The following is a 26698-nucleotide window of genomic DNA, read 5'->3' as shown; positions in this document are numbered from 1 at the left end:
TGATGAAAATGTCTGGAATTCAACAGTGGTTATGGTTGCACAACCTTGTTAATATACTAAAAAACCCACAGAATTGTAACTTTAAAATGGTGAATTTTATGATAGTGAATTACATCTCAATTAAAAAATAATAAATTTTTTAAAATTAGAATGTGGTGATGGTTCCACAACTCTGTACATATACTAAAAGCCATTGAATTGTATCCTTTAGATCAGTGAATTATATGTGAATTATACATCAGTAACTCAAAAAAAACCTGAAGGATCCCTTTCCTCTACTATTTACCACTTTTATTTCTGGATTCTTACATGTAAGCTGTCTCTCAATGTAGCCAAAGTAGTCATAACTGGGAAGGAGCCTGATCAAAGACTGAAGCCCACCTTTTCCTTTGGAATGACCATCCACTAGAGTTAAGCTTTATTCCCTTCCATTTGAAACATTCATTTTAAAGACTGCCACTAAGTAAACCACAACGGTTAACGTACTTTCCTTAATTTCTCAATAATTACTCTTTTCTACCTTCATAGTAATTAATTCTGTTTAAACTAGACAACTGGGCAGTCTGCATTTTCTTCTCTGTTTCACGCATGAATATTTGCAAGAAAAAAAACTTGACTAATCCCTCAAATATTTTCTTCCGGCTTGGAATAATATGCCTTGCCGTAGGGTTGTTTTTGGTGTTTTTAATCTAACATTTATGATGTGTGTGTGGCTTTGGTTTTGTTTTTGTTGCTGGGCACCTAAGTGCTCTACATGCATTAACTCATTTAATTACACAAGCTATTATCCAAGTTTCTATGTACAGCCATAGATATTCCTTTGACTGCTCTTTGACTAAGAACTGCTGGGATCACATTATGAGGTTCCCTAGAGCCCAGGAGAAGGTTCCCCGGGGGCCAGCTGGAATAACTCTTCAGATAACCAGTTTTGGTAATTGCCTCTACCTAAACTGATTGACTTGACTTCTGGGCAATGGTGCTCTAGTTCTTTTCTGGTGATCTGCCACACATCTATTCAGAGAGCTCTAAATCCAAATTTCACAGGGTTACTAACTAGAGCAATAGAGGCAGCACATCTGAAAAGATACAAAAGGTTCACAGGTAAGAATGATCCATATCTTGGTTACTGCAACAATTTCCAAATGGTCTCACCTTTCAGTCTTTTCAAACTTTGCACCACCCAACTGACCCTCCTAGAAAACCACTTTCTCACATGACTTTTCTGGTTAAAATCTCTTTACACCACCCAACTACCAATAGAATCGAACTCACATTTCTTACTCTGGCATTCAAGGTGCTCCAATACCTGGTCAACACTCACTTCAGCCAAACTGAATGTTCAATATTCGAGGTGTCTACCTCCTGATTTTGCACCTGCCTGGAATATCCTCCTCCAGCCTTTCTGCATATCTAAGTCCTTGCTTTCCTTCTCACACAATCTTTAACACTTTTCTGTACCACTTACCCAGCATTTGGCCTAGTATTGTATTAGCTTCTTATGTAGAGGTCTTATCTTAGCTCCTCAACTAAGTTATGTCAACATCAAATACCACTATCTGAAGCACCCAGGGTAATGCTCCAGACTTACAAGGAATCAGAAACAACAGTTACAGTACAGAAGGCACTCCGCAAATTTTAGATAATGATAACGACAAATGTCATCTTCCCCCATTAACCTATAAATTCCTGGTCAGCAGTAAATGTCTCATTTGGCTTTTGTACACTGCACAGTAATGACACATAGTGACTACCCAATAAATACTTCTTGGTTGGTATTAAATATTTATTTCTAACAAATACTGATTCCAAGTTGATATTTTTTAGAGCATAAACACTTAAGAGAATCATCTACTTTTTCTTTATAGACCCATTTAAATTGATCAAAAGCATCTTCATTTTCTTGCTGATCAAGAACAAGCAGGTCAGAACAGCTTAGAGCACCAGAGAAACACATTCCCCTAACTGATCCAAACTGATGGATCTGCCCCTTAGGCAAAGAGCCAAAGTGTACCTTTTGGGACTCATCTGCCTTTGTCTGTCATCACCCACCATGCTACTGCCCTCTCTTGGAAAATACACTTCCCCCATTGCTATTCCTGGCTCTCCTTTTACCAATTTAACTCTAATGGAGCATCTTGTCTTCTCAAAAATAGAGGCCTTGAGCCCTTCGCCCAAGTCACACTGAGCTCTGGTACTTTCATACCCTAATATGTGGTCTGGCAGGGTGTTCTGAATGAATTTGCAGGCACCACGTGTCTGTGTTTTTTGGCTCATCCCAAAAGAATCAAGAATGTTAATGGTTTCCAAAGATAAAAGTGAGCCCAACATCTGGACACAATTAGAAAAACTGCACAAACAATTAGGATTTAGTCTCCACTCTGGCAGGATGACCTCAAATTCTTTGTGCAACTGAGAGAAAGGTCTAAGGACCAAAATGTCTGCTTTTCTATTGTAAATGGAAGAGGGAGCTTCCTCTCACTCAGGAGGGAGCTTCTGATAAATGCACAGTGAACCACAGCAATTATCTTTCAGAGATGGAAAAAAATCCAGTCAGTAACAAATTCCACACATTAAGATAACGTCTGAAAGTTCACAAAGGAAGGCTCATGTGGATCCAAAGTCTAGCCTTCCTTAAAATCTGCCATCTTGTATTTTGAGCTATTTAACAGATTTTCAAAACATCTATCATCTTATTGCCAAGGAATGTGAAACACACACACACACACACACACACAAACACACTCTCCCTCTCTTCTCTCTCTCAGCACATTTTTAAAACATCACTGAAACTGACAACTGACGTTCCTTTAGATCAACCGTTTTCACGCCTGTACTCAGACACAGAGGTGGCACTTACGGAACACCATTAATACAAGGGTGGAAACTAAAAAACATAAAAAATATAACTAGCAAGAGAAAAGGAATTAGGATGCAGAAAAGTGCCCTGGTTGAAGGAATTTTTAGGTCTCATGAAAAAGCTACTGCCACACATTTAAAGATGCATATACTTACTAAACTCCTCATAATTTTTAAGCATTTATAAGCATTGCTAAGTATTTTACATACATTATCTCATATCATCTTAACAACTCTACAAAGTAGGAACTTTTTTGCCCCATTTTTTCAGACTAGGAAACTGAGGCTCAAAAAGGAAATAACTTGCTAAAGCTGACAAAGCTGATAAGATTCTGAGCCAAGTTTCAAACCAAAGACTCTGATTCCAAAAATTAAGGTTCTTTCCACTACTCCTTTTTCTTTCCCTTACCCCTACTGAGAGATACGTTTCTAACAAAACTAAATGTTTTAAGTTTTAGCTTTAGTATGTATAATTAACTTAATGCTATTTGAAATTCCCATATGATGCTGGCTGTGAGTGGTAAGGACACACAGACACTTAACAGTCTCTGATGATACTTTTAAATATTGTGAGGGAATCAGAATTAGACAGTAAGGCTACTGTGGTAAAAGAAGTGTTAACATACCTGCCGTACTTTATGTCCTATTTACCGTCCTTGCAAATGTCATCATCTGAGTCAGAGAGAATGAGATAGAGAACACACAAGGGAGGCAATGTTATACCAAGCCCCTTCAAACAACTGCAGGTGGAAAGAAAATAGGCTGTGAGTCAAGAATTTCCATCTTATGCAGCTCCAAAATTAGTATCTGATGGACAGCGTTGAAATAAAATCATTTCAACAAGAGCCTGCACTTTGGTTTTAACATGAGGAAACTCTCAGCAATAAAAGGTGCCTTCATGAGCTTTAGGACTTTCTGGGGAACTATAAACACAAAATGTTTCTACCACATAATAGTATCACAGTAATGTACCCAAAACATGCTTCTGAGTTGCCCTAACTTAATTATGCCACTATGCTTTGAAGTTCTATTTTAAAGACATTAAGGCAGCTACTGCTCTAGAATAAAAATTAGAAATTTATGAACAAGTACGAGTTTTAAATAGAAAATCATCCCCTCACTCTCTTTAGTTCACTGAGTCTAATTTGAAAGGCGTGAATCAGTGGAAACAATCTTTCAGTTCAGTGGTCCAAGTTCTGCCTCCCCTTGGCCTACTACACCTAGAGATGAGGACAGGGAACCGGTTGCTAGGCATCTCTTGAGAATGCAGTAAGGACAAGAAAACTATGACATCACAGCCAGAGTCTTGGGAGGGAGAACTGTTGCATACAAAGTCTTTAGTAGATGGGGCACATATTATAAGTCGCCATCCTTTGGCTGGTCATTTCCTGTTTGAGCCAGAAGCATTTCAATGCTAAACTAGAAATTTGTGCAAATCAAGCTATCTCAGTTGCTCCAAGATTTTTTTTGTTGATTATCTCTGCCTCTGGAAAAAATCTTCCTTTTGCTTTCTAATATACTTTATATTTGATATATTATCTAAATATAATAATATACTTTATTTACCAAAATATTTTTAATATGTTTTTGAAAGTGTGGATTCTTTTTATATATCTAGTATAGAACTACAAGTTCTCATCTTAGCTCCTGAATGTTAATGCCCTATTTGAAAATGATCAAATTAAACATAGGAGAAATTACCTTTCTTTAAAAAAAGATGTTTGCGGGCCAGCCCCCGTTGCCTAGTGGTTAAGTTTGGCGTGCTCCACTTCAGTGGCCCAGGGTTTGGTTCCTGGGGACAGACTTACACTACTCGCCTGACAGAGGCAATGCTGTGGCAGTGGCTCACATACAAAAAGAGAAAGACTGACAACAGATGTTGGCTCAGGGCAAATCTTCCTCAGGAAAAAAAAAAAACACAAGGATGTTGGCTTGAGAATGAAAAGGTGAAACCATTTTTCTGTATATTAAGACACACCAAAAAAAAAAAAAACCATGTACAATTTGATATAAAACACAAAGAAGACAATATATACAAAATTTAATTATTTTCACAGCACTACTAATGGTATTTAATGGCAATATATTACTTTGAATGACATTACATTAGAAATGATTAACATTATCCTAAACCTCTGTGATATGCTTGATTTTCCAAAGCACATATTTCTATCAATACTAATGACAGAAATAATACCTGAATCGGTTAGTAAAACCTGACACCTCAAGATACCATTTTATTAGGAAACTCTTAAGTGAAACTCCTTCAGTTTATGAACTACCCTAAATCAGACGCTTGAGGCTTATTTCTAAAAACCACGTTCATGAATAGGAAGAATTATCATAAAGATGGCAATTCCGCCTAATTAAACTATGTATTCAATGCAATTCAGTCAAATCCCAGTTGTATTCTACAAAATTTGACACACAGATGCTAAAATTTATATGAAAGAATAAGGATGTAATTTTCAAAGAGTAATCTGTGCTGAAAGAAAAATAAGAAGGGGAAAGGGAATTTAGGTCAAGGAAGGCCTGAAAAGATAACAGGACCAAAGACCTGAATGAAGGGAGAAAGCAAGTCTTTCAGATGGGAAAAATCAAATTAGATGACTATAGCTCACATTATAAAGAAAATCAAATTCCTGATATATTAAAGAAAGTCCTAAATATGAAAAGTAAAACTTCACAACTTTTAGAAAAAAAAAATAGACTATTTTTAAGACATCTAGGCGGCAAAGAATTTCTTGAAGAAGACGTAAAAAGCATACTGTATAAGAAATTCAGACAGATGTAACTTCATGAAATAAAAGTTGCCCTCCAAGAAATGACCCTGAAGAGTTAAAAGCCCACGTCACAAGCTAGGAGAAAATATTGACAAGCACATAACTGACAAAAATTAGTATCCAACATATAAAGAACTACTGCAAATCAGTTTAAAAAAAAAGACAAAAAAAAGGAAAAAGGGCAAAGGCTATTCCCAAAGAAAGCATTAGACTCTTGTGTAGTCAACAGAGAAATAAATTAGAAGAAAACTAAAGAGGCTAGGCAACAAAAGCTATAAATTGTCATTATTAATATTTATTTTGATACATAAAATAACTTTCCCCAAGTCAATTCTGCATAAGAATTTTAAGTTTTATCTTAAAAACTTATTCAACTACTTGGTTAGGGCCATTTTAGCTGGTGATAGTTTCAAAACTATAAGCATGGTAAAATGCTGCAGAAAGAGAACATCAATTCTGGTTAAGGTCTACCAAGAAATCTGGGAAGAGAAAGGAAAGGTTTAAACTATTTTGCGATGTTTTGGCTGACCTCAGTCTTATCTGAACTGTGCCAAGTCTGAGGTATCCAATCTGCTACCTAAATAAAATAAAGACATTGTCCTAGTGTTGCTGTGGTTACTTAAATCAGATTTTAAAATAAATAAAGATCTTGATATAGAATAAAGCCTGCCATGGTAAGGGGATTGTGCACACAAGCGGGAACACAATTTTAACTCATAACCTATCACAGAGCTCCCTCTACTGGCCCAGAGCAAGTACAATGGTCCTAACACCAACAGAGACCCTCTCATGTCACTTCAGGAATGTGCCCTTCAGTTCTTGGGAGCAAACAAAGTTCTTCCATTGCCCTTATCAAAAACAAAACAAAACAAAAAAACACCACTTATGTAGACAAATAGCCTTCCAAAGTTCCCAAACTGACATTTTATGCAGACATGGGTTTTCAAAGTAGTGTGGGCCATGGTTCACCTCTGTAGTTCTTACTGGTGTTCCTGAGTCTCTTTTAAAGAAGTCAAATCTCACCCCACTCTAATCCCCTCCCTCCAACCACAATCTGATCCTTTACTGTAGATTCAGATACACACAACCAAAACATACTGCCTCAGATGTAACAATGTCATTACCCCATCAACAGAGGCAGGTCCCCTTTGAAAACCATTTGCCCTTTGAATCTAGAAATCCTGGGGGAAACATAGCTAGTTATTCAAACAACCAAGAAGGAGAGGGATATTATTGCCAATGTATGGCCCATAACATAAGCCTCAGTCCTGGCCCTCAACAACTTAACAAAGGGGCTCTGCTAGGAGCAGCATAATATAATGGTTAAGAGCATGAGCTCTGAAACCAAACATATCTGGCATCAAGTCTTGGCTCTTCTATTGCTCACTATGTAATCACGAGCAAGTTACTTAACCTCTTGCTTAAGGGATTCAGTTTCTGCTGCTGTAAAATGGGGCGTGGCTATACTTACTACACAGCACGGTCCTAACGATTAAAATATGTGAAATGCTTATAAAAGATAAAGCACAGTGCCTGACATATTTTAAGTGCCTAATCATTAATGATGATTAGAAAGTTATCTCTCCTCCTGAGTATAATTTTATATGATAAATAATTGTTTCTCAAGAAAAAGATATTTCTGAAATCTCCTCAGAAGCCAGTACCAGTCTTACCCTGAATTTTGATGAGTTTTATTTTACGGATCTAATACCCACTAATGTAAGGGTAGGCTTCCAAAAGAAATCAGAAATTCAGGAGAACGAAAAGAACACAGACTCTGGAGTTCTTTCGATTCCCAGATCCACCACTTCCTAGCCATGTGACCATGAGCAAATAACAACTCTGAACCTGTTCCCTTATACAGAAAATATAGAAACATCATCGTCAAGACGATTGAATGAGCTGATGCACTACAGGCCTCCCCTCCTGCTCCAAACACATAGAAATTCTAGACTTAAAAACAAAATAAAAACATGAAGTGCTCACAACCAGGACAGGAAGATGGCAAAAACAAGAAAGGAACCCAGAGCACTGAGCTAAGTGACCCAATGGGAAAACCAAACCACAGAGACTAGTTTTAATGCTGATGTAGGAAAAGGAATCAGGATAAAGACAGAAGTTAAGACATATCTATAAAGAGGGGCCTAGAACTCAACTCCCAGCATAAAGACAAGAGCCAAGACTCTACCCACAAGCTAAAGGAAGGACATGTCTTAGGAACGGCTTCTGCCCATGTAAGGTATGGAAAGAGTTAACTTCTAGAAATATAATTCCCTTTGCTATACCACAAGCATGCCTTAGAAATGAGAAATAATCTAAAGACTGCTTTGGAGAGAAATACCCCTTAAAGCCCCAAAAGGATACTATACGACCCAAGGAACACAAGAGACCACCAAAGACAGCACTTTCCACTGAAGATAAGCTCACAAATAAACATCACAAAGCATGAGAAGTCTAACAGCATGAGAGAGAGCAGACACAACAAACAGCAGAAATTAGACCCAAGGTACTCCAGATAATAGATTGATCTAAAAGATACCTTAAAATAAAGACATTTATAATGTTCAAAGAGATAAAGGAATAAAATCTGTAAGACAAGAATAGGACATTACAGAAGGAGAAAAAGCATATTTTAAAATAACTAATTAAAACTTCTAGGAAGAGGGGCTGGCCCCATGGCCGACTGGTTAAGTTCATGCACTCTGCTTTGGCAGCTCGGGGCTCGTTGGTTCAGATCCTGGGCACAGACCTAGCACTGCTCATTAAGCCATGCTGAGGCAGCATCCCACAGAGAAGAACTAGAAGAACCTACAACTAGGATATACAACTATGTACTGGGGGGCTTCGGAGAGAAGAAAAAAAAAAAGAGGAAGATCAGCAACGGATGTTAGCTCAGGGCCAATCTTCTGGGAAAAAAAAAAAAACACACTTTAGGAAGAAAAAACTTTAGCCACTGAAACAAACTCTGGGTCAAACAGTTGATTAGATGTGGCTGAAAAAATAATTATAGAATTAGAAGAGAAAATTAGGGAAAACACACAAAGTGGCACAGAGAGATTTAAAAGATGGAAAATATAAAGGCGAAATGGATATAAAGGGAAGAAACTAAGGATGCTGACAGCTGTTATTAATCCTGGTGGAACGTGGTACAAACCTTCTGGAGGACAATATGGCAATATGCACACAAAGTATTCAAATACTTCTGGAAATTTTTCCCAGGAAACACTAAAAAGAAGGAACAGTTTATATGTAAGATGTTCCCTGCAGTTATTTATAACAGTGAAAAATAAGAAACAACCAAAATGCCCAGCAATGGGTAAATGATTAAAAACCACTGTGAAGTGTGATAAATATAAAAAGGACTATGCAGCAACATGAAAAATACATATGCTTATTAAGCGGAAAATAATCAGAAAACAGAATATCTAGCAAATAATTACTGTATAGAAACCATACAGGCATACGGTCAAGAAAAGGAGCTCTCCGCTGGAGAGAGTGAACTGCTTTCTTCCCTAACAGTGCGTTAACATTGCTATAATACTGTTGGTATAACAATTGTTAATACAGTAAAGGAGGATAGAGGCAAATGAAATATCTAACTTTTCTAAGACAAGGAATAAATGTTTTTAGATCTGTAAAATATAGTCAGTTGTCAAAAAGTGTACCAAAAAGTTCAGAAAAGTTTCTGACCTAGATGCCCTAAATATGAATTATGAATGCAAGAGTCTTCCTAGTTTAATATGAAAGTTTCCTTAAAATTAGAAACTAATGCAAACAACCATAGTGGTACATATGTCTTTTCTTAAGTTTACAGAGGGTAACAGTTATAATTTTAATTTTCAAGGATTAAACATTTCATATAAGTGGCACTAGATGAAAGTCTATTTTCACAAATTTTAACTTCTAGAAACTTCAGTTCTTATTAGGTGTGAGTTATATAATTTTTACAAATGTGTGGACTATTAGAGCTGTAAGGGAGAAGGAAAATTTAAATAAGCTTAGTAATTCTTTAATTTTACTGACTAGGGCGCGGAGGCCCAGACAAGGAAAGTAATTATCCAATACAACACAGATAGTACCTGAGCCAGGCATAGTCAGATAGTCTCCTTTAAATGTTTACAACTCAGTTCTGAAAAAATTATAAGATATCTGAGATATGCTTTCAATTAGTTCAGTTTGTTATTTTCTTTTGGGGGAGGATGAAATACGATGGGCAGTGAGATAATCATTTTTGAAACTGGGTGACAGGTCCATTGGGGTCATGAATCTTATTCTGTGCAATTGTGTATATCTTTTAATTTTCCATAAAAAACAGTTTAAATAAGTACTAAAACAATAAGGGGTAAAGATCTCAAAATAAGTAGCAAATCTGTCAAATTTGTGACCCCAAAACTGAATTATAAGACCTGTAGCAGACTGTCAACTGAGATTATTTAATGTCACTCAGTTGTGACTGTTGAGGTTTTTAAATGTTTTTTATCATGACTATAATAAAAGATGCCTGTTTTTCATTAGACATGCTAAAACTACCCAAGCTCAAAAACTGAACAAACAACCTATTGAATTAATTAGCAGTTGAAATATGAAAATTACATTTGGAACAAAATTAATTCTTTAAATAAAAAAGGCAGATTTTCCATAACACGTGCATGCACAACACATGTTAATAGGTCAGCCTAGTTATATCACATGGTGATTATATTCATCTGCATAACTACAGCCCTTAAAACAAGTAGAAGTTACAGCACTCAGAGTCAATGAAAAGAACTAAAGGTCAGCCGCTCATTACTACAAAACAAACCTTCCTAACAAATCACACTGGCTACTTAAAAGGAAACAAAGAAAAACCAAATTTAGTACATAGCATTCACCTGACAACTTACGCCACACAATGTGTCTGGGGGCTTCGATCCTGAGTTTAGGAGATGAAAAACACCCTAAGAACACTGATGCAATAAGAATTTAAACAGACTAGCAGGAGTGATAACGTTTTTACAAACTCTGCAGATATCCATTTTTAAGGTTATAAAAAAACAGTAAGAGGAGGAACAAGGGAGAAAAAAAGGATTCTTAAGGCAATGCAGAGTTCAAACTCCTAATTTACAGGACACACTATGACATCAACAGTATTTTCGGTGGGAATTTTTTTCTGGTAATAACTCTAGTTAATAATTTGGAAAATAAAATTTTAAATACCTATAATCCTATTACCAATAATAACTACTTTTAATATTTGATTTATGTCCCTCCAGACTTTTGTTTTTTTCAGTCTTTTCTATGCACATGTTAACATACGTTAATTTATTTTTCACTTTTGTAAAACTGAAGACATGCTACAATTTTGATTCCTTCTCGTTTTCACTCAGTAACATACCATAAGTATCTCCCCAACTCACTAAGAATTTCTCAAAAACAGGATTTCCAATGTTTTTGTATGGTATAGCGTTCCATCCTAAGGATGTATCGTGATTTATTTGACCAATCATCTGCTACTAAACAGTGAAGTTAATCCAGATTTTTTTTTTTACAATTATAAGTAACACATTTGGAAAAATTCTTGAATATAATTTGTCTATATCTTCAATCATTTTCTTGGACCAGATTCCTCGAAGTGGAATTTACTGGGTCAAAGGTTTGAACTTTTTAAACTCTTGATACACACTACATTCCAGAAAAGTGACACCAATTTACACATCCATCAACAGTATTACTACTCTTTCACCAGCTCCATAATTCTGACCAGAAGCCAAACACAGATGATGAGTCTTGGCCCCAAAACAGAAAGAAGAAAAAGAAAAACCTTTTCCCTTCAAAAACAAAGGGCTGATTATAAATACACAGACCTGAAAGGTGAAAACTAGAGCGGACCGCCTGAGGACCGCAGCCCTGGAACTGTCCGTCCAGCCACCACACACCAGCTGCCGCTGCCCTGAACTCATCCACCGCGCTTCCTGCCTCTCGGACTTTGTGTACACTGCTGCCTCTGCTGGAACATCTCCACCCACCCTACCCACTGCCAACCTTCCTGCCTTTCTCCTCCAGGAATTTTTCAGTAATCCCGTCTAAATTAAATACTCTTCTGTTCTGCTTCCACAACACCCTCAGATTACCTCTTTTAGAACTCACTTCATACACTGAAGCGAGTCTGTTCCCACACTAGACAATGAGTTCCTTCAGAGCAAGGACTAGTTTCTTCATTCCCTGCTGTATCCTCAGCATCCAGCAAAGTACCTGGGACACAGTAGGTAGTCAAGAAAAATTTATTAATTGAATTAATCACAAAGCAGGGGGTCTAGAGCAGGGGTTAGAGAACTTTTTCTGTCTGTAAAGTATGAGACAGCAAACATTTCAGGCTTTGGGAGCCATATGGTCTCTGTCACAACTACTTAACTCTGCCTTCATAGGGTAAAAGCAGTCAAGGACAATATGTAAATGAATGGACATGGTTATGTCCCAATAAAACTTTATTGCCAAGCCAGGTCGCGGGCCAAATTTGGCCTGTGGACCATAGTTTGCCAATCCCTGGTTTAGAGGAAGGAACTTTACATTTTCAAAAAGGAAGAAAAAAAAAAGAGATGAGAAGATCATAGAGACTTGATGCTTTAAACCTATGTAAAATTCAGGCTAAATTACACGTATACAACTCAATTATTACCATTTTGTACTCCCAAATTCCCTTCCTCTGTGAGTTAGTCTGTGATGCAGAGTAAGGGGGAGGGAAATAACTGGAGAGGAGAGGATGGCACTTTAAGATGGGAGCTGAGGGCCAGCCCAGTGGTGTAGCAGTTAAGTGCACATGTTCTGCTTCGGCAGCCTGGGGTTCACCGGTTCGGATCCCAGGAGGGGACATGGCACCGCTAGGCAAAAGCCATGCTGTGGTAGGCGTCCCACATATAAAGTAGAGGAAGATGGGCACGGATGTTAGCTCAGGGCCAGTCTTCCTCAGCAAAAAGAGGAGAATTGGCAGCAGTTAGCTCAGGGCTAATCTTCCTCAAAAAAAAAAGATGGGAGCTGAGCACAGGTCTTAGGCCTCAGCCACAGGCAAAAAGGATAAGCAGGATAAGAAAAGTGCAGAGGTGGGTTTAAACTAGAAGCGATTTGATAGGGCTTTTAAATTGGTAGTCATCCTTAACAGACTGACTGAGTATTGGCAAACCTGGGTTAGACACACATGGTATCATGAAAATAGACTGAAGACATGTAAAGAGCTCAGAATTTCATTACACTTTGAATTATGCATCAAAACAACATATGTGCTTGACTCCACAGATCAAGGAAAAGAAGAAAAAGGTGACAACATTCACTGAGAGAATGGCCACTCAGGTTTAAAAGTAAATGCCTTCTCCTTGCTGATGCTTTCTTGCCTCTGCCTCCACACGCCAGCTTTCTCCCTCCGCAAACCCCTGCCCTGCCACACTCCTCCAATGTTTTTCCTCCTGTGGTTCCTCCTCGTCTTACGTGGCTTGGTAATCATGAAATAACAAGCATTAATGCCTGAGGCCCACAGCCATGCCTGCCACTCACTGAGTGGAGGGCCAGAAGAGGCCCTCAAGACTGAGCCTGTGTGGACCCTGAGAACCTGTTTTCTCTGGAACGTTTATGGTCTGTCTGAGAAGTCAGTGTATTTCATCAGAGCCTTACTTTTCATAGTCCCTTCCTCTTCCTCGTCCTCCGCATTGATCACCATGGTGCCCAGCTGTGACGGCAACGTGTCATCGTGCTCAATCATAGTATTGGCCCCATCACTCATGGTGCTGGCTACTCGGACAGTGCCCATCTCATCACCTGCTGCTCGAACCATCGTGCCAGAATCCATTTCATCCTCCTCCTGTAAAAGGACAAAAGAGAAAATTGGGGCTAATTTGATCAAAAGATTTTGAGTTTTCTGAATAACTATCACTCATCTTGATGTAAATATTTCTGGATCTGACACTTATTCAGTTCTAAACCTACTTTGTAGAACTGAGAGCACTCTTATTTAACCAAAGAAGATCCTAAATTTACCAATGTGAGAGCAGCATAACTAACCCTCAAGGACTCTCTTCCCCTCCCCTTCTTCTCTCCATCTTAACAGTTTTCAACATAGATGTAAGGAGCTGAGGTGAGCACCCCTGGAAACTCAGGGTTGTGAGGGAGTCTATAAGTGTAAAATGTACATATTTAGTATGGATTCTAGATTCCCCAAAAGGGCACGGGAAAGCCAAGTCTCAGACCTGAGCATTCTCTTTCCTGAATAAAAAGTTAAATTGAATAAAAGATATGGAGGCAAAAGAATAAAATTTGTAAGTGTCTCAGGAAGCACTGTGAGGAAAACAAGCACAGATTCAGCAAGCCTCCAGGAAGCCTTGGTCCAGGAGAGGACATAATCATACAAAAAGAGTGTCCAGCTCCAGGCGGCTCCAGCATCTCCTACTCGTCTTACGTGGCTTGGTAATCATGAAATAACAAGCATTAATGCCTGAGGCCCACAGCCATGCCTGCCACTCACTGAGTTTTCTTCATCGTCCTGGTCCACCTCCCGCTGCTGGGCTTCCTGGCGTTTCAGTTTCACATCCATGGCTTCGTTAATTAAGTCCCGCAGTATTGACACTCCTTTGGCACTCTTGACAAATGGGTGCTTAAACAAGAAAGCAGAAAACAATGGAGACAGTCTATACGGCCCCAGTGCCAAACATACTAGGTACTTCACAACGTGTTGAGTCAATCAATGAATCTCATCTTTCTCTTTATGCCTAGGACAACAGCTAAACCACACTCCTTTTATAACTCAGAGCAGATGCACATTCAGGCTTTGCCCATCTTTTTTAGCCTGGCTGGAGCGTCTCCTTCCTTTCTCTCTTCCAAATCTAGAGATTCTCAACAGGGTCATACCACCCCCTAGAGGAAGTTTTGTAAATGTGTTGGGAGCTTGTTACAGTGTTTAGAGAGCACGAACAGCACGGGAGGGGAGGCAGGGATACCAGCAATCCTGCAAAGCGTGAAAGAGTCCTGTACAATAATGACCTATGGCATATTCTGCACATCTTCCAAATGTTTCAGAGTATACATACACTTTAATAAATAATGCCAAAAATTTTTTTCAAGAGATAAGAAAAAGTCTGTTAATTTGGGAGGTGATTTTGAAGAGGGGACTTAAGTGGAATAAAGACATTGTTAGAAATCATGAATAATTGACTCATCCTGTTTATTCTTCTATTCAATATACTACAACACTTCCAACCAAATATTCAGGTAAAAAGGATTTTAGTGCAAAGGTGTAGTTACTGCAGAAATATGTAACAGATGTAGGCTCAAAGAGTATTCAATCAGCAAAGACACGAAACACAGGGATATTGCTGAATTTCATTTATAGAAATGGCTTTAAAAGTTTTAATGTTAATACCATCTTACATTTCTGTCATTTATGTTTATAACACAATGATAAGAAATCTATGCTGTGAGAGGTACACATGGAAATTCTTTTGGGGGGTTGCCTGTTGTCCTCCAAATTTACTCTGATATTGTCCCCGGTGTCCTCTTTGCAATCCATTCTCTATTCCCCACCACCCATCAAAGGATATAGTCTCCAAGGGCTTTCTAAGCACTCCAGAGATTGAAAGTCTGTCTCAAGGTGTGCTGGGATCACAATACAGATTTCTTCTCCATAAAACTTTATCAGTGCCCCATCCGGACAGGAAAAGAATTTGCCATTAAGAAATAAGACGTAGCTCATTTGCAAAACTATCATGTTTCCTTGTTCTCTCCACTTGGAAAATCTATAAGATCATTTCCCTTCTCTTATCATATACAAATAAGTCTGGTCTGTTTATCTAACATTGGCGTTAATGCTAGTGTCCACCCATTCATTTTCCTGTATTTCCTGAATGGAATGGTTTCTGTTCTTTTTACTGCTCTTACATCTAAACTCATTCATGACGGTAGCTACAGGGGTATAACTACTTTATTGTGTCTGCAAGCTCAGTCAAGCTAGAGCATTTTTATACTGACACACACATTGTTTTATTACAAATTAGTATCTTTACAGTTCTCCATTGTAGCACAGACATTATACTGATTTTTTTAAATTATGGGCATAAATAGATTTTATTGTCTTATTTATTATATTTCATTCCAGAACAGTAATGAGTGTTAAAAATATGTATATTGGTTATAAAAAGAGGGCATTGGGTCTGGCATGGTTGAAAACTATTGGCTTAGCCCAATAATAAGAGCAGATATTTGTCGAATCCATATCATACCATCTTGAATATGTGTAAAAAACATTGTTCAAAGTTACACATATTCTATCACTTAATCTTCACAACATATGAGGCAGGTACCTCATCTCCATTTTAAAGAAAACTAAAGTAACAGAGAGGTTAAGTTACTTGCCCAAGGTCCTAAAACTGGTGAAGAGGGACCCAGGATTCAAACCTGGGCAGTGTGACTTCAGAATCGAAGCTCCTAATCCCTGAACATACTGCCTGCCAAATCCCACCCATTCTTTGCGATCCAGCCCAGAGGTGACCTCCTCCAGGGAGGCATTCCTGATTCTCCAATCCAAAGTGGCCTCTCCCAATCGTCAGCTACAACAGCACCTGCCATTAATCTCCAGTCTTTGTCAGAATTGGGCAGACCTGATGGCACTCCTGCTTTGGAGTCAAAAAGACCTAGGTTCTACACCTGGCTCTGCAGTTTGCCAGTGAGCGCCTCTAAACGAGTTAACTTCTCTAAGCATCTGTTTTCTCACTATAAAAGTGAAGTAATACCCATCCCTCACAGGGTCTATGTGATGATTAAGCAGCATAAGATGTGCAAAGCACCCAGCACACGGCAGGTGCTCACTAAATAGCAATTCCCATTCTCTAATCCCATAGAATCCTGTATTTTCTTGAGCTATTATCTTGTTCAATGATTTAGCCTTCTTTTCCATGCCTTTTCTGCTCAGTTAGATTCAAACCTCCCCTAAAGGCAGGGAACATCTTACACTTCTTTACCATCTCCATGTAGGTGGGTTAACAGCATCTTTTGGTCACCATGTGAATAAAACAGAAGGGCAGCATCTCAGGGTGATTCATACCTGGAGGAGTTGAGTGGCTGTGGCTCTCTGCTCAGGGCTCTTTACAAGACACTGCTTCACGAAATCCATGAAGTTATCTGACCACAGTTCTGGCTTTCGGAATGTGGGAGGAGGGTTTGTAGGAATCATGAAGATTGCCTGGTTAAAAAAAAAAGATTTGGTAAAATAAAAGTGATTCACACTCCAATAAAAATGACTATAAATTCATGTGAAGCCTGATAAAATGATTTTTCTCTTATCCACTGATGAGCCCATCCAAATTCCAACAAAATTCTAAGTATCTCAAAGTAGGAAGTATGACGATTGGAGAACCCGATGTAGCTCACTCTCTCTCCCCTCTCCACCCCTCCTCCTCTTCTCCCTCTCCCTCTTTCATATGTTTCTTGTCCCGTGACCTCACAATATCCATCAAGCTTCTTTTGGGTTTTCCTAACCATGGTACATTGCCCGTCAAAGGGAAAAGGCAAGACCAAGGAGTATCATATCCTGAAGATAACCTCAGCCCCAGTGCTATCAAATTTCCCTCCTCGCTAAGTTACCGTCACCACTGGATGTAAGCAGTGACTGCAAGATCATAAACCCAGAAGTCCCCAAAATCACAAGGGATTCATTTACCTCCAAGCCAAACCAATCTAACACACCTGGAAAAAGAAAGCTGGCTCACGACACTGCAGTTAAATTCTACATTTCAAAAAAATAAAACTACTACTTATTAAGTTTCCAATAAAAGAAGAGCCATGGATTTTTGAAAAATAAAATTCTTTGCAATAGAAGCTTAAATTCTATTCTTTGAATCTAAAAATGTAACCAGCAAATCCTCCCCCTGCCTCTCCCACTTCTGCTTTCCGAAAGTGAGGGGAGTTTATCTTTGCACACATGGATACTTTTCAAAAAACTGTTAAGTCTTTTAATAGAAGAACTAATTAATCAGAGAAGAGGAGGGGCTGGGGTTGGGAGGGATGGAGAGGACTATGGAGGCCCTGAGTGAGGCAGCGCTGAGGTCTTACAAGAGTGCTGTGATGAGGGGTCCTGGGGGTGAGCAAAGCCTGGAAACGCTTTAGGGTGTCACAGTGAGGGAGTTTCAGCGGAAACTGGGTCTATGGGCCCTTAACACTCTAGATGGAGGTTGACAAGTACAGAGCCTCTAGATGAAGAGAGACTGGGGATCCACAAACCAGAACTTACCAATTCAAACACCTGTAAGGGCCAGGCAGGAAAATGGCAACAAATGAACCAGGCTGGGTGTTAGTGACATGAGCTCAAAAAAACAGTCTGCTTTCCTCTTAATAGTACTCAAAGAAAAACCAGAGAAAACACTGCAGTAAATGACAACTGATACTTGGTGAAGAGGGAATCATGGAGACGGATAAGGGGAAAGCCCACGCCCAGTGTAAAGGAGAGGACTGTTACTCAGCTCCAGTTACTGTCGTTACATTAAAATGCGATCATTTAAACTATTAAAAATATATATACCGCACAAGTCAAACTCAGCATTTCAGTTTCAGTGGCCCTCCCGCCTGAGGGCTATCAATACACAACCTCTGGAATGGAGAGAGGTGGACCACACTTGAATTAATTAGTGCCTACAACTACAGTCAGTGGAAGTGTATCATCCAGAGTCCAGACTGACACTTATCAGTTATATACAATTAATTCATTTGTTGTGTGGCATCTAACCAGGTAAGCCGTTTAACTAACTTTGTAATGATGACCAGTAATTAACCACCCCCTGGTTTTCTGTCCATTTCCTTACCCTCATTGGATGGATATCTGCATACGGGGGTTTCCCTTCAGCCATTTCTATGGCAGTTATTCCCAAGGACCAGATGTCTGCCACACAGTTGTACCCAATTTCCTGAATCACTTCTGGAGCCATCCAAAATGGTGTTCCTATCACTGTATTTCGCTTGGCCATGGTATCCTACAAAACAAAGGGGAGATGGCAACACTAAGCATTAAAACTACAGAAAAAGAGACTTTTCCAACAATAAGAAATGCCTTTTCCCTGAAATACATATAAAACGACACTCGAGGCATGATCAAGCAAGTTGCAAAACAGATTCAAATGACCTAAAAACATAAAAGATTCTCAATCATTAAAGTACAAACTAAAATAAGATTGACAAAGATTTAAAAAATTAATAACTAATCCTGATAATAGCATAGAAAATCAGGCACTGACATATGTTACTGGAGTTTAAAATGGTTCATTTTTTAGTAGGCAATTTGGCAATATTTATTAAACTTAAATGTCCATATCCTTTGATCTTATTTCCAGAAATTTATCCTATGCATAAATCTAAATTTTCTATTTCTAGAAGTTCATCCTGGGGCCAGCCCCATGGCCGACTGGTTAAGTTCATGCGCTCTGCTTCGGCGGCCCAGGGTTTCGCAGGCTCGAATCCTGGACGTGGACATGGCACTGCTCATCAAGCCATGCTGAGGTGGCATCCCATATGCCACAACTAGAAGGACCCACAACTAAAAATACACAACTATGTACTGGGGGGCTTTGGGAGAAAAAGGAAAAATAAAATCTTAAAAAAAAAAAAAAGAAAGAAATTTATCCTATGCCTAAGTGTCCCAAATACATGTACAAGTGTTGTAGAAATACTTGCAATAGAGGGGAGAAAAAACACGGAAAACAGGAAATAACCCAAATGACCATTGAAAGGGGATAAGTTAAATACAATAAATATCCATACAGTAAAATGCCACATTAAAAAAAAAAGATACATTCTTCCAGCATGGAAAAAATATACAAGATATACTGTGAAGCAAAAAAACTAAGTTGCAATATTATACACAATATAGCCTTGCTTTTGTAAAACAAAAATAATGATCATAACAATAATAAAACAACCACTGATAATAAAAACTGTCATACGCATAGCAAAAAAAAAAACCTCAAGCAATATCACCAAACTATTAACAACAGTTCTATCTAGAAGGTAGACTGACTTAGGACTTTTAATTTCCATCCCACATTTTTCCATCCATATATTTCTGTAAGACTCTAATAGTTTATATGAGCATGATTACATGTACAATCAGGGGAGAGGGGCGGAGAAAAGTTATATATATATATTTCTATAGAGAGAGAAAAATTATATATTTTATATATATTATATATATAGAAAACCTATATCAAAAGTCTTAGTTTGGGGCTTAAAGAATACATGGCTATAATACCCATGGGCAAATAACTACCTGCATACATTCCTAATGAAAGAGACCCTTCCTAGAGTTCCTGTACTTTAGCAAAAGAAGGATTTTAAACAGAACTAAATATGCTATAGGGCTTCCCGTCATCATCACCCTTGTTCCTTCTGAAATGCCTGTGGCTGAAGTTACGTTATACCTTAAGTCAGGAGCAAATGATAGGTAACATTTTTAAATCAATCTGACTTTGTCAGTCCTATGTCAAAAATTAACACAGGAAATAACTTACTGCTTAGTCATTTCCTTAGCTCTTAAACTTCAAATTTGTAGGGGTGTTTCCAAATGGTGGTAGTCAAAGTTGTTTTCACAGGATTATTTCAATTAGAAATGGCTATTTGGATAGCTAGAAATTTTTTTTAATTAAGAGCAATGAGTGGAAACTGACCCAACTAGATCTGCATTACAAAATTATGAGTTCAGCAGCAGATCAACGGAAAAATATTAAGTCCAGAAACAGACTATGGCATGCACATCTATACACACACACACACACACACATATATATATAAAATTTGAAGATATGATTAAAATGTCACTTGAAATCAGCAAGCACAGGATAGATTATGCAAAAAAAAAAAAAGCACTGGGTATCTGGCTGGTCATTTGTAAAACTCCACACTTAAATTCCTACAACATATTTTTACCAAAATAAATTCAAATAGGTTGTCAATTGAAAAATAAAGAATAAAAGCCAGTACTAAAATAAAGTACAGATGTACAATTATATAATGTTGGAGCAGAAAAGGACGTTTTTTTTTTTTAAAGATTTTATTTTTTTCCTTTTTCTCCCCAAAGCCCCCCAGTACATAGTTGTATATTCTTCGTTGTGGGTCCTTCTAGTTGCGGCATGTGGGATGCTGCCTCGGCGTGGTTTGATGAGCAGTGCCATGTCCGCGCCCAGGATTCGAACCAACGAAACACTGGGCCGCCTGCAGCGGAGCGCGCGAACTTAACCACTCGGCCCCGGGGTCAGCCCCGAGAAAAGGACTTTTAAATTATGATATCAAAGGCAGAAACCACCAGACAAAAGGTAGATGGATTTCTCCACATAAAATTTGGAAACTTCTATTTAAAAAAAATAATTAAAATTTAAAAAAAAAAGTAGCAAACTAAGAAAAGATGTTTCAACATATATAACAAAGAATTAACAATTTTAGGGGCCAGCCCCGTGGCTGAGTGGTTAAGTTCTCCGCTGCGGAGGCCCAGGGTGTCACCGGTTCGGATCCTGGGCGGGGACATGGCCCTGCTGGTCAGGCCACGCTGAGGTGGCGTCCCACATGCCACAACTAGAAGGACCCACAACTAAAATATACAACTATGTACCAGGGGGCTTTGGGGAGAAAAAGGAAAGATAAAATCTTTAAAAAAAATTTTTAACATATAAATTTTTCAGTTTTGGTTTATCTTTTTTAACAAATAGACTTTAAAAATCAACATAATTAGAAAAATTGACAAATAACATGAACAGTAAATTTACAAAAAGACGAATTATAAATGGCCAATAATCAAATGTAAAAATATTTAATTGCTTTGAAAATGGTAAGAAAGATATAATTGATTGCCCATTCAGTATTGGCAAATATAAAGGAAAATGGAGATATTTATATATTACAGTTAGAAACATAAATTGCTCCCTTCTAGAAGCACTTTGGCAATATGCATCAAAAGGCTTACAATTTCATATATTTTCTGACCCAGATTCCAATGCTAAGAAATTATCCTAAGGATATACTGAAGGATGCTGAAAAGTTCAGAGGCGAGGATGTTTATCACAGAGTTTATGTTTATGATGGCCAGAAAATTATAAGCAACCCAAATGGGCACCCAATGTCCAACTAAGTGAATGAACTGAATAAATCATAGTACATCCATACAATGAAATGCCCATGCTGCCATCAGAAACAATATTGTAGATTTCTGGAAAGAAGACAGATTGAACAAATACATTCTACTTTGCTCCTTCCCAAAACCCACTGGAAAGACACTAAAAGGATTTTTTTTTTTAAGGAATAAGTTCACAAGAACAAAATATAAAGGGAAAAAAAAATCACAGCCACAAAATCTTGTGAGCTAGAAAGCAGATGGACGAGTGGTAACTGACTAAACAGACCATGAGAATGGAATCCTGAGTCAGTCTCTGGGGAAGCCAAGAAACAGTCTGATTTAACACCAACCCCTCTAAAAGGCTTAGAATCTGGTGGCATCAGGTATCCAGAGGTGGGGTGAAAGTGAGATTAACAACAGGAAGATTGGGTTGAAAGCTCTTTAAGCAGTTAGAGCCCTAGACCCACCTCTTCCTTCAAGCAACTTTTGGGCTTCCCTTGCCCCACCCTGGCATTATGAGAATGCATGCATATTCTCTGGAGAAGGAAACAAGGATCTCTAGAAAGCAGAGTAGGGGCAGGAGTGTGTGATCAGGAACAATAAGTGAGCACGGATGTGCTAAATGCTGAAACAATGCCCACGGTGACCACCTCTTCCCTGAAGGCAGACAATAAGGCCTACAGCCTCTAGGCAAGATCAGTCAGAGAGGAAATCTAAAGTTAACAGCACCAGAGGAACCTCAATTAGTAGCACAGGACGTTTCCCAAAGAAACAGCCCAGCCAGATCACCCTATACAACAGTCTCACTATTTTAGTGGAAAAAGAAAAAAGAAAAAAAAGAATTGATAAACAACTTTGTTCAGCAAGGTTGCAGGACACAATATAGAAAATTCAACTGTAATCCTGTATACTAGCAATGAGCAATCTGAAAATAAAGACAGCAATTTCATTTAAAATACCATCAAAAAGAAAACGCTACTTAGGAATAAATTTAACCAAATAAATGCAAGACTTGCACACTGAAAATTAAAACCATTGCTGAAAGAAATTAAAGAAGATCTAAATAAATAGAAAGACATCTTGTGTTCATGTACTGGAAGGCAATGTCATTAAAATGGCAACATTTTCCAAAGTGATTTACAATTCAACACAATCACAATCAAAATCTCAATGGAGTCCCACTGTTTATTTTTGCTTTTGTTATTCGTGCTTTTGGTGTCATATCCAAAAAAATCGTTGCCAAGACTAACATCAAGGAGCTTTTTCCCTATGTTTTCTTCTAGGAGTTTTTCAGTTTCAGGTCTTACATTTACGTCTTTAATCTATTTTGAGTTAATTTTTGTGAGTGGTGTAAGATAGAGGTCCAATTTCATTCTTTTGCATGTTTTTATCTAGTTTTCCCAAGATCATTTATTGGAGACCATCCTTTTCCCATTGAGTATTCTTGGCTCCTTTGTTAAATAGTAGTTGCCCATATAAGCCTGGGTTCGTTTCTGGGCTCTTGATTCTGTTCCATTGGTCTGTGTGTCTGTTTTTCTGCCACTACCACACTGTTTTGATTACTTGAGCTTTGTAATGTAGTTTGAAATCAGGAAGTGTGATGCCTCCAGCTTTGTTCTTCTTTCTCAGGATTGCTTTGGCTATTAAGGGTCTGTTGTGATTCCATACAAATTTTAGGATTATTTTTTCTATTTCTGTGAAAAATGTCAATTACTAAAATAATTACTAAATGCAACTGATATTCTTAATTATAATATTATACCTTTCATACAGCACCAGAAGGATATTTTTTCCAACTTGGTTTCCTTATTAAGCTTGTAATTTAGATAATATTGTTTCGTACTGCTTACTTATGTGTTAACAAAATATTTTGAAGGGCCCACAAATCACAATATGGAATAAGTTTCTTTTTTTTTTTTGAGGAAGATTAGCCCTGAGCTGACTACTGCCAGTCCTCCTCTTTTTTGTTGAGGAAGCCCAGCCCTGAGCTAACATCCGTGCCCATCTTCCTCTATTTTATATGTGGGACACCTACCACAGCATGGCATGCCAAGCAGTGCCATGTCCGCACCTGGGATCCAAACCTGCGAACCCCAGGCCTATGAGAAGCGGAACGTGCAAAGTTAACCGCTGCGCCACCAGGCCGGCCCTGGAATAAGTTCCTGATTTTTTTTTTTTTTTTTTAAATCAAAGCAATTCTTGTGTTGTTGCAATATCTATGAAACTCCCTAACATATTCCAGGTAAATCTAAAATTTTAAAAAATTAAAACAATACATAAAACAACCTCTACTTAAACAAATATATATATATATATATATATATATATATATACACACACACATATATTCTACCACCCAAGAGAACTGTTTGATATATAATGTTGTTGCAAATTTTAGTACATACCTGTCCAGAACTGTTTCTATTTTTCTACATATATTTCATATATACTTATGTATTTTACAGTATCAGATAATTCTAGACTTCCTGTTTTGAAAACATGGTTTTTTTGATTGCCATGCACTAGTGCAGCAGGAGGAGAATCAAGAGACTGTTCCCTGGAACCAAATGAGAACGTTTTCAGTAAAGTAAGCACCCACTGCTACCTGGAGGCTGAATGAGATGACATTATGTCTTATTCAAGGAAGGCAGGATGGATTTAATTTTTCTTCCTTTTAGAAATATGATATGTAGCCCAACAGAATTTAAACTTCTACTCCACCTTTTCTTGTTTTAGTTTTTATTCTTATCAAAGTTAAAGTTAAACTATAGGATCTGAACCCCAGGAAAGGATCTAAAATAACCTACTAGCTCTTTTGGACCTATGGGTACATTCTGTAATCTTTTTACTAATACAATTAAGTCAAGTCTTATATTTTTTAAACAAACAAAAGGAATTCCTTCTCAGGAGAGAGCTGAAAGTACCAAGACAAGGAGCATTTTTACTTACTGTAAGTTGACCTGCTACCCCAAAATCTGCAAGTTTTGCATGTCCTTCTGTGTTTAGCAAAATATTTCCTGCCTTGATATCTCGGTGTATTTTTCTCATAAAATGAAGGTATTCCAGTCCTTTAAGTGTTGATTGTAATATTGTAGCTATTTCATCTTCTGTTAACTGAAAAAAGAATGAAAAGTTAAAATTGTCAGTTTACACCAGGACATTTGAAAAAGCAAAAAAAATAGATCCAAACTCCTTTCCTAGAATATAAATATAAACTCTCATTCAACCTGTAAACAGTATTTGACAACTTACAATAACAGCACTACGCTAACCACTCCCAAGGTTCTATTTCCAGCCCAGATCTCTCCCAAACATCGGTCATGTATCTGCCTACACAACATCTCCAGTTGAAGACCCAGTAAGTATCATAAGTATAACATGTCAAAATCAAATTCTTTATTTCTACCAGCACCCTACCCCTTTCCTTATCACCCACCCAGCCTACTCTACTCTTCCCACAAGCTTCTGTCTCTCAGCAAAAGGCAATTTCATTCTTCCAGGTGTTCTGGCCAAAAACCTTGAGGTCAGCCTTAGGCTCTTCTCTATCTTCAGAATACATCCAAACATATCCTCTGTAATCACCCTGGTCCAAGCCACCAGCATGTCCTGCCGGAACTATTCTAACAGTTTCCTAACGGGTCTCACTGCTTCTGCCCTTGACGCCCTACAATGTATTTTCCACACGGCAGCCACAACGAACCTTTTAAAAGGTAAGCCAGATCTGCTCAAAACCCTCCAATGGCTTCCTAAGTCACTCAAAATTAAAGCTAGTCTTCACCAAGATCTTATATGACCTGGCTCCCAGCTACTTTCATCTTCCATCACTTTCCACCTTGCTCATCCTGTTTCAGCCATGTACGCTTCCTTGTTGTTCCTGAAACACTCTAAGCACGCTCCCACTTCTGGGCCTCTTCATCTACTGTTCTCTCTGCCTACAATGCTCTTCATCCAGATTTCTGTACAACTTGACACCTTATTTCACTGTCTCTGCCCAAATGTCACCTCTCATTAGAAAATCAGAGAGGCCTTCCCTAGCTCCCTCCATTCCTAGATCATTCTCTACCCCTTTATCTACCTTATTGGTCAATGTAGCATTATTACCATCTGACATATTAAACATTATTTGTATACCTATTTATATGATGTCTTCCCTATTAGAAACATAAGCTCCATTTCAAATATCTTAGATTTGTTTCCTACTGTATCCCCAGCACCAAGAAAGTCACCTGGCACATAGTAGGTTCTGAAGAAATATTTGCTAAATGATGATGAATAAATGAAAGCAAGAATGCTAGAGATTAACATAGACTATCTGATCAGGCCAATGTTGACCTTGTGCAGATCCAACGCAAGTCCTAAACAGACTCAACCAATCAACACACTCGCAATCAGTTCCCCTATGACAAACAACTCACAGTTAGGAGGGAGTATGCTGTGTACAAAAAATATGGGACTCGGGATTAGAAAGATCTAGTTTTTGAGTGTTGGCTCTACTTTCCAGCTATGTGACTTAAGCAAGTTATAGAACTTCTCTTACTCTCAGTTTCTCAATCTATAAATAGGAATATCACCTTTCTTCAAGAATGTCATGAAAAATCAAATGATACAAGGCATGTAAGAATACACAGGGTTTAATTACTAAAACATCAATCAAATATTTAATAAGCATCTATTATGAACTAGGCACTACATTGATAATATTAAAAATAGCTAATAATTATTAAGCATTTAATCTACGGTAGGCACTATTTTTGTAGTCTCATTTATTCCTGATAAAAATCAAATGAGGTAGGTACTATTGTTATCATCACTATTTTATAGATAAAGAAGCTAAAGCACAGACAAGTAATTTGTGCCGGAGGTCACAGAGCTAATAAATGATAAAGATTTCACTAAAGCCCAAGCAAACACTATTGGCAAGGTGGCAAGGTGGCAAGCTAGAGTTTGGGGTACC

General features: G+C 38.0%; 1 protein-coding gene across 1 annotated transcript in view; it reads right to left on the bottom strand.

Annotated features, from left to right (window-relative positions):
* STK4 (serine/threonine kinase 4) overlaps positions 1-26698 on the bottom strand; it is an 87209-nt gene that overhangs the window by 45360 nt on the left and 15151 nt on the right. The window contains exons 5-9 of the mRNA XM_001503165.5: positions 24694-24858; positions 18452-18619; positions 16699-16836; positions 14128-14256; positions 13281-13467 (exon numbers count right to left, since the gene is read on the bottom strand). Coding sequence (XP_001503215.1) covers positions 13281-13467; positions 14128-14256; positions 16699-16836; positions 18452-18619; positions 24694-24858 — 787 coding nt within the window. The remainder of the gene's footprint in view (positions 1-13280; positions 13468-14127; positions 14257-16698; positions 16837-18451; positions 18620-24693; positions 24859-26698) is intronic.

The sequence above is a fragment of the Equus caballus genome, chromosome 22 (assembly GCF_041296265.1).
Source record: "Equus caballus isolate H_3958 breed thoroughbred chromosome 22, TB-T2T, whole genome shotgun sequence".
In the NCBI taxonomy this organism is placed as follows: Eukaryota; Metazoa; Chordata; class Mammalia; order Perissodactyla; family Equidae; genus Equus; species Equus caballus.
This window is presented reverse-complemented; position numbering and strand designations above follow the sequence as displayed.